Source organism: Carya illinoinensis, chromosome 3, assembly GCF_018687715.1.
Source record: "Carya illinoinensis cultivar Pawnee chromosome 3, C.illinoinensisPawnee_v1, whole genome shotgun sequence".
In the NCBI taxonomy this organism is placed as follows: Eukaryota; Viridiplantae; Streptophyta; class Magnoliopsida; order Fagales; family Juglandaceae; genus Carya; species Carya illinoinensis.
This window is the reverse complement of record NC_056754.1, coordinates 55,595,116-55,606,733: the sequence shown is the minus strand read 5'-3', so window position 1 is coordinate 55,606,733 and position 11,618 is coordinate 55,595,116. Positions and strand designations below refer to the sequence as shown.

Below are 11,618 nucleotides of genomic sequence, written 5' to 3'. Positions count from 1 at the left end.
AAAACAATGAAACTCCAGCCGAATTAGGTTCTAAAAAATCTATGCTAGCTAAAGATGACATCTTTCCCTGGCTAACTGCTCTCTCGGCTACAAGCCATGGATTTTGGAATCTGAATCTTTCATTGCTTTTCGATAGAAATGGTTGTATGTTTTATCTGTTGTCTTGCTCATTGATGGATTACGATTTGTCGGGCATTCCTTGTTTTATGCAATTCTTTTCTTCTGTTTTTTTTGGCAAGGTAAGTAAATTCTTGATAGAAAGATACAGCACATGACAAATAGTCAATTAACAGGGCCCTCAAGCTTTTCTTGTAAAAATGTATTTCTCCATCAAAAGTGAAAAACAGGGGGCCTCAAGTTTTGTATTTTGAAGGAAAATAATTGTTCCATCCTTGTGTCAAAATGCACCTCCATCTGAATTTTGGTTGTAATTGCAAGCAATGTGAGAATAAATATCGTAAAAGTGGTCCTAAGTTGACATGGATGGAGGCAAAGATCGGGTATCTATTGGCGCTGACATTGCGTGTCTTTTAGGTCGTGGATGACAGGTTGATCATGAAAGAATCAATTTTATTGGTTTATGTTAATTTATTGCTTGCTTCTTGGAGTTGAAACCCATGGTATTTTCTTTTGTTTTTCTTTAAACGACCAAAATAAGCCAGATATGATCAAGACGGGTGCTTAATCGTTAACAAATGAAGATTTTGAAGGTGGATTAAATTTTCAAGTAGTTTTAGTTTAGTTAGCTTTTTGAGATCCAGATCTTAACATGGAATGGAAGATTTCATTCAAAAAATTAACGTTACCGAGATTGATTTGAGGGAGAACATGCAAGTGGGACGTCAATTGATATTTGTAAGACTTCTGACAGAATTTCATAAATTAGAAATTTTACACAGAAAATTATATATAAAATCTGCCTGCAACATTTATTATTTAAAGTAGCAATACAGCTATAAAAGTAAATTCGTAATTGATAAACCACATTAGTTTATTAGATTATTTTTGTATAATCTACTTCTGACTAAAGTATTTCTCTACTTCAAATAGAGCCAAAAGACGATTACACTCAAGACCACGCAACCGCAAAACAAAATAGAGGTTATAAGGAAGGAATTTTTTCCAAAGATGTTCATGAACCAATCATGTTTTCTTGTAATCACAATATGCCCAATTGTCACTCCAACAACTTGTCCAAATGCATAACCTACCACAACTACCACAAGAATTTCCCAACCAAATTCAAATGCAGATCCCGATTCTTGACTTTGATCTACAGAGATTGAAGGAGGTGCTGGCAAATAAGCATTAGAATCCTCACAGTTCTTTGAGAGAGGTCTACCACATAGCCCGGAATTCCCCTCAAATGAATTGTTTCCAAATGTACCAAACTGGTCCCCTTGTGGTATAGGTCCTGTGAGAAGATTGTTTGAAACATTGAAAAATCCCAAGAAGGTGAGTTGTGTTAGTTGCTGTGGGATCTCCCCAGACAAGTTGTTTTTAGAAAGGTCTAATGATTCCAGCTCTGTAAGATTTGCTAATGAAAGTGGGATGAGGCCCGTGAGAACATTATTAGAAAGATTCAGCAAACTAAGCCCCCTTAAATTTCCAATGGATTCTGGAATTTCTCCACCAAATCTGTTACTCGAGAGATCAATGGCTTTCAATAATTCTTGGACCTTCTCGTAAAAGACAGCGATTCCCTTATTTGTCATTGTCATGGTGTAATTATAATCATAGAGCCAAGAATTACACAAATATCTTTGTTGTGCCATAGATGAGTTTACTTGGATATATGACAAAATATCTGAATTAGCAAATTCACGAGGCTGCTTCCAATTTCCAAAAATTTCTAATGGCAGTTTCCCAGTAAAACCATTGTGGGAAAGGTCAATGACTCGCAAGTTGGGAAACTTATAGCCAGCTTTCGAAGCTCCTATCTGACCGTGGAAGTTATTTGAGCGCAAATTGAGAACCTTTAGATTTGGAAGATTTTCCAACCAAGAGGGAAATATATCATGCAATTTGTTGTTACTGAAGTCAGCAACCTCCAACATCAAACACTTGACCAACGATCTTGGTAACGGTCCTCGGAATTTGTTCTGTCTGAAATTGATTATCCTTAACTTGGTTCCTTGTGTCCATGTTTGTGGAATGCTTCCTCGAAATTTGTTCTTTTGCAGGTCAATCACTGAGAGAGAAGCACCAAAGTTTTGCATACATCTAGGAAGTGAACCACTCAAGTTGTTATTTGCCAAATCAAGGACTTGAATAGAAGTGAGACTGCAAATCAATTCCGAAATATTTCCAGTCAGTGAGTTCTTTGACATATAATAATGAGAAATGGTGGCTGGTGGAATGGGAAGCGACCCTTGAAGCAAATTAGACCTGAGGTCCAAACCAAGAAGACGAGTCCATGGAAGAGGCATTGGATGTTGACCCAAGCTTGTTATAAAGTTGTTCGAAAGGCAAAGAAACTCAAGACTCAATTTGCTCGTGTCCCAGATCCATTCCGGTACCATGCCATGGATTTTGTTGTAGGACAGATCTAAACACACTAATCTATCTTGATTTTTTACGAAATCTGGAAACTTGTTCAAGTTGCACGAAGATAATCCCAAAAACTGAAACTTTGGCAGACTCGCATTGGCACTGGCATCTTCAATAAGTACGGATACTTGATTACTCGATAGAATCAAAATAGTTAAATATTTGAGCTTAACAAACTTGCCAAACTCCACACTGCCACTAAAGGTGTTACTAGCAAGATCAAGGTATTTAAGATTCGTGAGATTAAAGATTGAATCTGGAATTCGACCTTGAAGGTTGTTGTTCCCGAGTTCTAATGAAGTTAACTTTGTGAGATTCATTAGAGGGAAAGGAATTTCTCCGTCAAGTAGGTTATAGCGTAGAGAAAGATCAGTGAGTTGTGTTAGATTTCCCATTGATGATGGGATCTTACCCACGAAAGAATTATTTGAAATCTCAAGATAAATGAGGCTTGTGAGGTTACCAAGTGAAGAGGGAATGGACCCCGAAAAGTTGCAACTCCGCAAATCCAACGTATTCAGGGAGCCCAGATTCCCTATTGAACTGGGTATCTCACCTAAAAAACTTGTGAATGCGAGGTTCAATACCTCAAGGGGGCTACTCCATGTGAACTCAGACAAATAACCAGTGAGACCTTCATTGTAAGCCACATCAAGAACCTTCAAATATGGTAGCTTAAATATGCCTACTGGAATATTTCCTTGCAATCCACAATATTGAAGATGGATGGACGTTAAAGATGACAAACTTGCCAAGATACGAGGCACCACAGAGCTTATGTTCACATAGTTTAAATGAAGCCTTTGTAGGCGAGTCAAATTTCCAACTAGGCTTATTAGGCCAGACTCGAGTTTCAAAAGCTGTTTCCCAGAATAGAGATCATAGTTGTCGGACAGATCAAGGGATGACAAGTGTGATAATTGTGAAATTTGTGATGGAATTTGACCCGAAAACATAGAAGCAGAGAGATTGAGATACGCGAGTCTTGAAAGATTACTTACCTGGGACGGGATTTGGGAGTAGTTAAAGTGATTGTAGGCGAGATTAAGGCTTTGAAGGTGAACAAGGCGGAAGAGGCTGCTGTTGGGAGCAAGAGAACCATAGAGACGACCGCTACTGAGGTCGAGGCCAATGACATGACCTGTGTCTTCATCGCACTCAACTCCATCCCATAAGCAGCAATCACGATTGTCTCCTTCCAGCGTCCAAGAGGAGACCTTTGGATAAGCAGAAGGATCGTGATATTTGGATTGATTAATGATGACAAAGCTTTCCTTGAATTGCAGCAAGGCTGCGCTCTCATCATCCCGGCAAAGGATTTCCGTGAAAGAAGAAGCATAAGCGAGCATAAGTAAATGCACCAGCGAGAAAAATAAAAGCAAACGCATTAACATGAACGGGAAAAGCGATAAACCCATATCGTTGATCTATTGGATGCATAGAATCTTAGAGCAGAGCTTCTGTTTTTATAGACTGGAGCGGGGGTCTGTTTCACTTGGCCGATTTCCAAATTTCTCTGACAAGACAAGCTACAAGAAAAAATAGATATATGTTTCAGTAACAACATCAAATGCACAATAAACTCGTGGAAACAAACCAGTTGACGAGTTCGGGTTGAATAGAGTTATGGCCATTATTCAAATTTTGTTTGATGACAGATGACAAAAGAAAATGTAGGGAAACAAACCAGATAGTCTTCCGGCCTACTTTCTTTTAATAGTTGACGAGTTCAAGTTGAATAGAGTTATTTTGTTTGATGACAGATTACTAACGAAAATGTAGGGAAAGACGGAAAGTGGGCAGAAAGAGCATTCTCATTAAAATAGCTAAAGTCAAACTCTTATTTTAGTTAATATGAGATGAATTTAATTTTGATTATTTTAGATTATTTAGTTTTTTTTTTTTTTTTGTTGAAAAAGAAAACCTCCTTTGTATTACTTATGAATGAACTGTATACAAACAATCTTGTGTAACAACTTTTTAAACTTCTGGTGAACAACTTTTCATCAAGATCTGTTCGTCAATGAAAGAAAAAGAAATTCTAGCAAGCATATGCAACTTGATTACATTCTCTAAAAGTATGCTGAACTATCCATCTTGGTCTATTCTTGAGCACTCTCTTCATATCTTCTACCATTTGACCATACCATTCTCAATTTTCCTTTCAACATCCAAGAGGTGACCTTTGGATAAGCAGAAGGATTATGAGATTTGGATTGATTAACGATGACAAAACAAGCTGCAAGAAAAAAATAGCAAGGATGTATGCTTAGCTTACGACATCAACTGTACAATAAACTCATGGAAACACATTTTCAAACTGGCATCATTTGTTTTTAAAGTTGAACTAAGTCGAGTTAAAAGTTGAAAGTTAAATAAAATATTATTAGAATATATTATTTTAATATATATATATATATTTTATAATTTGAAAAAATTAAATTATTTATTTTATTTTATGTAAAAATATAAAAAAATTGTAACGATGAGAAAAAATAATAATGATTACGAAAACAAACGAAATAGTCTTCCGGTCTACTCTCTTTTAGTCGACGAGTTGAATAGAGTTATTACCATTATTCCAAGTTTGTTTCATGACTTGAATTAAACCAAAGAAAATGAAGGGAAAGTGGGCCAAAGCTGAAATAGTTCTGCATACCGTTGAATTGGGTTTCACCGAGATCTTAAACTTGATCTACCATCGTACGTACATACAGTTGCTCAATGACTTTGGTAGCTGCCCTTGGACTTTGTTGTTCCAACTGAAAGTTAACATTAGCACCAACGGCTACAAATGAGCCGTGCAACAAGATGGAGCCGCAGGCTCCGCTACGGGTTTATATTTGCAAGCTGAGCATTGTCCTCTATTGTAGATGAAGACACAGCTGGTGGCACCACTACAAGCTATGCCCTGGGGTAAGAGATGGTGGCGGCAGAGCTTGCCAATATTGAAACAGCAGCTAGATGTAGCGTCGCCCATGGCGCAGCATGCACCAACAGGGTGCAGCTCACACAGGTAGCACGTGAGTGTAATGCTGCCCTAGCACTGTGCTAGTGTCATGTTATAGCGTTGCACGGTTTGCTAAGTAGAGCAGCATTGCCATGGCACTTTGGCAAACGTTTTTGAGCTTGAAATATATTAGGGCTTGTTTCAAAACAAATCTTTTTATTTGGAGTCAAAAAGGGCCTATTTTTTAGATTTTTTTTTTAAAAACTTGCCCATGTTATATTAAAAAAAAAAACACAATCTTATTACAATATGTCGTGATATAAATTTGAGTAAAAATTAAATTAGAAGTTAATAATAGATATTACGGCGCAAGAGATAATTAGGAAGTTTAGCGTATTTTCAATCTTGCTACCTGTGTTAATTATTTTTGTTCTAATTTAGGTTGATGTGGAGAGTTTCTTAGATGTGTGCACAGTTCAATACATATAGGATAACAACTTTTGAGATAACCGAGAAAAAAACCTAGAGATTGGGTATGCGGCTTATATGACACATTAATCTCTACCATGAGCAATGGTTGAAAGTAAATGACAATTCTTATGAGTGTCAGAGAGCCTTAGATCATCACTGTTGTAAAAACCTCTAAAAGGTCGGAGTGAAATTGGGACGCATGCACCACTTTTTCTTAGAAGTTGAAGGGAGTGACTAACTCATAGAGCTAAACTACTATTTTGCCTTTGAGAATCTTATGGGTAATCCCGGAAGTTGTGTTTTTTTTTTTTTTTTTATTTTTTTGTAACGCAAAGATTAAGTCCTCCCAAATTTGAGCCTAAGTATTATAATTTTAAAGCAACTGAGATTAACTCACAGATATGTATATACATTCTAAAACTTGCTAGTACGTCTGGTAAGTATAGCATTAAAATCTTAATATGCAAGAGTGTTGAGGACATTCTTGATAGACACGTTGATTTAAAGGTTTTTCAGTACACCTTTTTGTGGTATTAGTAATGGTAATCTTGCTCAGATGAATGGAGAAATTGATATATTGGATGCATAGAATCTTAGAGCTTCTATTTTTATAGATTGGAGCCGGGGTCTTCTACACTTGGGCTGATTTCCAAATTTCTCAGACAACACAAGCTACATGAAAAAATAGCAAGGATATATGTTTTGGTAACGATATCAAATGCACAATAAACTCATGGAAACACATTTTCACATGAATCTAGTTTGTTTTCACAAATGAGATGAGTTAATATAAAAGTTGAAGAAAATATTGTTAGAATATATTTTTTTAATATTATTTTTATTTTAAAATTTTAAAAAAGTTGAATTGTTTATTATATTTTGTGCATGAATTTAAAAAAATTATAATAATTAAATAAGATGAAATAAGAACGGTTGTGAAAACAAATGAGATGTCTTCCGATCTACTTTCTTTTAGTCGACAAGTTGAATAGAGTTATAACCATTAATCAAAGTTTGTTTGATGACTTGAAATAGACCAAAAAAATGAAGGGAAAGTCGGGAGCAGTTATGCATACCGTTGAATTGGGGTTCACTGAGATCTTGAACCTGATATGATCTACCATGGCACGTCTTACGTACAATTAATTGTCAATGACTTTGGTAGCTGCCCTTGGACTTTGTTGTTGATCAAGGACTTGATGAGATTGCAAATCAGGTCCGAGTATATATATATAGGAAAAATATAGTTACAAGCATAATTGTGCACTAATCTGTGCATCAATGTGATGTGATTAGTCAAAAAGTAGATTTTATTGAAAACAGTATTAATTTAAATTTTAAGTATGAATGAATCAATATTGGTATACAGATTAATACACGACTGTATTTGTATATAGCAAAACTCATATATATATATATATATATATATATTTACGTTCAACAAATTATTATTTCAAATATATTATTGAGAAATGGTCACCGATGGAATAGGAAGTTATAAAATCATAGATTCACATATTTGGTTACACAAATGAGATGATATAATATGAGAATTAAATAAAATAATATTGTTAGAATATAATTTTTATTTTGAGACTTAAAAATATTAAATTATTTTTTATATTTTATTTAAAAATTTAAAAAAATTATAATAATTAAATGGAATGAGAAGTAATGATAAACCAAGCTTAGTCTTCTACATGCTATAGTTATTATTTCTCGTTACTTTTGTCTTTTCTGCTTTCCCACCCTCTTAATCCTTATATAATTTTAATTATCATTCTTCCAATAAAGAAAGAAAAAAAAAAGACTACTTACCTTATTATAATTATTTTTTTTAAAAGTAATTATTATAGCCATTCACTTATCGACATTTACTCATTTGGCCTCTTAATTATTCCATTTTCAACTTTTTGTATTCTCTGTAGTTAATTTTGATTTTAATTGAGATATAAAAGTTTTCATTCCTCAAGATTAAAAGAATATTTTATTTTTATATTTTTTTACATTGTATGAAAAATGTTTAGGTTTGTTTGGATAATGAAATGAGATGAAAAATCTGTAAATAATAATAGTGAAATGATTTGTAAATTGTAGTGAAATAATTTGTGAATAGTAATAAAATAAGTTTTGAAAAATGTGAGAGTATAAGTTGAATAAAAATACTATAAAATTAAAATATTATTAGAATATAATTCTTTAATATTATTTTTATTTTGAGATTTAACAAATTTGTATTTTTTTGTGTTTTATTTAGAAATTTGAAAAAGTTGTAATAATTAGGTAATGATCAAATAAAAAAATTGAAAATTCGAAAATGTCTTTGAGTAATATTTGTAAAGAAAATTAAAAAAAAAATAATTTAGATTAAATGAGATGATTTATATTTCCAAACGAGACCTTAAACAATTAATACATGACATATAAGTATTAATTATTCATGCACAATTGTGCAGATTGACAATTGATTGTTGGTTTTTGAATCCAAACAGAATAACTCCAATATCTCTTGTAAAACCCATGTAGAAATATAATAATGAGTGCATACTTGTAGCCATTAGCTAGAAGAGTACAACGGTATGATTTTTCACGTCTAATATTAAATCTCTGTAAAAACTCACAATGATGAGATGTGTAGAGTGGAAAGTGAATCTGGAGTGGGGATTATGACCTTTATATAACACCCTGAATTTCAATTTTGCCCATCATAAAACAATAGAATTATATAGGTCTTTAATGGGTGTCTACACATGAATTGAGCCAATACCACTATATGCTCATGCCTTGACCAAAATCATGGGCTTCTAGAAACGTATTGACCTAGTTATATCACTTTATTGATCATAATTATTGGGCATTATAAATATTGTCCCAACTTTATATTAGACAATTATATAATATGAGATTCCTAGTCTATGTAAGTCCAATAATTTAAATAACGCTAACAATATCCCACTTAGACCACATAGATTTTTGAAAAATCAAATATTGTAAACTTTATGAGCTCAAACTATAATTGCCAAACTTTATGGATATCATCTCAAAACAATTTGGTTCATTGAATAATATTAGTATGAGATCATGGCAGTCATTGTCACATTTATCGTGACAGGACGCATCCGTCACAAACACTAATATCATCAAAACATAGATCTAGTACAGATGTGTAGTATGGAAATTTCATGTAATGTGATCCATTATCATGCCTATTTCCAACTAGTCCCTACATTATTTTTTTCAAGCCTTACGTATTACCACAATTTGAAAGAAATGCAATTTTAGAATCATCAATAAACCAAAACCCGATCGTAATATGTGTCAAATAAATCAAGTCCATAACAAATAAACTCTCACTTAATAAAATATGTCACTAGAACTAACCACTCCCATATGAGCTACATGCTTCTTAAACACTTTAGGTGGAAAGCCCTTAGTGAGCGGATCTGCAACCATGAGATTCGTACTAATGTACTCAATTGACACATGATGATTTTGAACCCTTTCTTTCACGACAAGAAACTTTATGTCAATGTGTTTAGATTTTGATGAACTCCTGCCGTTCTTAGAATATAACTTAGCGGCCTTATTATCACAATAATTTTTAATGGATTGTCAATACAATCCACGACTTGAAGACTGGTGATAAAATTCTGCAACCATATTGCTTGATTGGATGCCTCATAGCAAGCAATAAACTTTGCTTCCACGGCAGAAGAAGCTATTAGCATCTGTTTGACACTTTGCTATGACACAGCTCCTCCAACCAACATGAAAACATACCCTGAAATGGATCTCTTACTATCGAGGCAACCTGCAAAATCGGAGTCTGAGAATCCAATGATCTCAAGATGTTCTGACCTCCCATATATGAGCATCTAATTTGTTGTTCTTTGCAAGTATCGCATTATCCTTTTAGTAGCTTTCTAGAGACAGATGCCTGGATTATTCAAATATCTACCGAGCATTCTAACTGCCTACACAATATCTGGGCGTGTGCAAGCTTGAGCATACATAAGGCTCCCTATAGCTAATGCGTAAGGGATATCCTCCATTTGTTTCTTTTCAATATTCTTCTTTGGGCAATGGAGCAAACTTAAACTATCACCTTTGCAATGGGCACATCCCCAAATGCACAATTTTATATGCCAAACCTACTGAGTATTTTCTCAACATATGCCCTTTGTGATAGGCCAACTATACCATGTGATCTATCATGATGAATCTGAATACCTAACACAAAAGATGCTTCATCAAGATCTTTTTATTTCAAAGTGTTTTGAAAAAAATTTCTTGGTTTCCTGTAATAGGTCTATGTCACTACTTGCCAGTAGAAGGTCATCTACATATAGTACCAAAATTATAAATTTGCTCCCGTCGATCTTATGATAAATGCATTGATCCACAGTATTTTCCTTAAAACCAAAAGAGGAAACTATTCGATCAAACTTTTAATACCATTAGCGAGATGTCTGCTTTAAACCATAGATAGATTTCTTTAATTTGCAAATCAAATGATTCGATTCTTTAGTCTTAAATCCATGTTGCATCATATATATTGTTTCCTTAATGTCACTGTTGAGAAAAGCAGTATTTACATCCATCTGATGAAACTCTAAATCATAGTAAGCTACAAGTGCCATAATGGTTCTAAAAGAGTCTTTCGATAAAACCGGAGAAAAAGTCTCTTTATAGTCAATGCCTTCCTTTTGAGTAAAGCCTTTTGCAACTAGACATGCTTTATACCTTTCGACATTGCCTTTAGAGTCTCACTTCGTTTTGAAAACTCATTTACAACCAATTGGTTTAATACCGTCAAGTAATTTGACAAGGTCCCAAACACCATTATATTTCATAGACTTTAGCTCATCTAGCATTACATCTATCCATTTTTGGGAGTTACCACTTTTTTTGGCTTGATTGTAAGAGATTGAATCATCTTCCAATCCTATATCAAACTCATGCTCTTAGAGATAAACAATGTAATCATTTAGAATTGCTGATCTCTTTGATCTCCTTAATGGCACTTTTTGTTGAGGCTGCTCAGGTTCTTTTGTATTAGTGAGAGGCAACTCAAAAATGATTTGATGATCTGCATCCACATCCTGTACTATGACAAGTGTGGCCATCTCACCACCCTCAGTATTTGTCAGAGGTAATTCAATATGTTCATCTTCAAATACAATACTTCTGGGTTGTGTACTCCCACTATCCTGAATATCCTCAATGAATTTGGCATTACCTATCTCAATAATGGTATTTTTTGAAGGGCATTAAACTTGAAACCCCTCAATCTCTCAGAATATCCAATAAAGAAGCAGCTAACTATTCTTCAGTCTAGTTTCTTTTCATATGGCTTATAGGACCTAGCCTCAACTGGATAACCCTAAACATGTAAATGCCTAATACTATGCCTCTTTCCAATCTATAACTCATAAGGGGTTTTAACTACTGTTTTACTAGGTACTTGATTGAGAATGTAAACTGCGGTCTTTAAGGCCTTTCCCCAGAAAAATGAGATATCATACTTCTAACCATGCCTTTTAGGGTCTAATTTCATCTCTCAACTACACTGTTTTGACATGGAGTTCCTGGCATGGTGTACTGAGGAACGATACCACAATCTTGCAAGTACCTTGCAAAAGGCCCA

At 34.2% G+C, this 11,618-nt stretch overlaps 1 protein-coding gene across 1 annotated transcript; it reads right to left on the bottom strand.

Annotated features, from left to right (window-relative positions):
* Positions 1-1,037: 1,037 nt before the first annotated feature.
* On the bottom strand, positions 1,038-3,968 carry LOC122304995 (receptor-like protein 7). The gene has a single exon (XM_043117256.1). It carries the CDS (start codon positions 3,966-3,968, stop codon positions 1,038-1,040), a length of 2,931 nt encoding a protein of 976 aa, XP_042973190.1.
* Positions 3,969-11,618: the final 7,650 nt, after the last annotated feature.

What these genes read in the sequence shown, in the direction of transcription:
- LOC122304995 (XM_043117256.1), bottom strand. Translation starts at nt 3,968, where the DNA reads ATGGGTTTATCGCTTTTCCCGTTCATGTTAATGCGTTTGCTTTTATTT.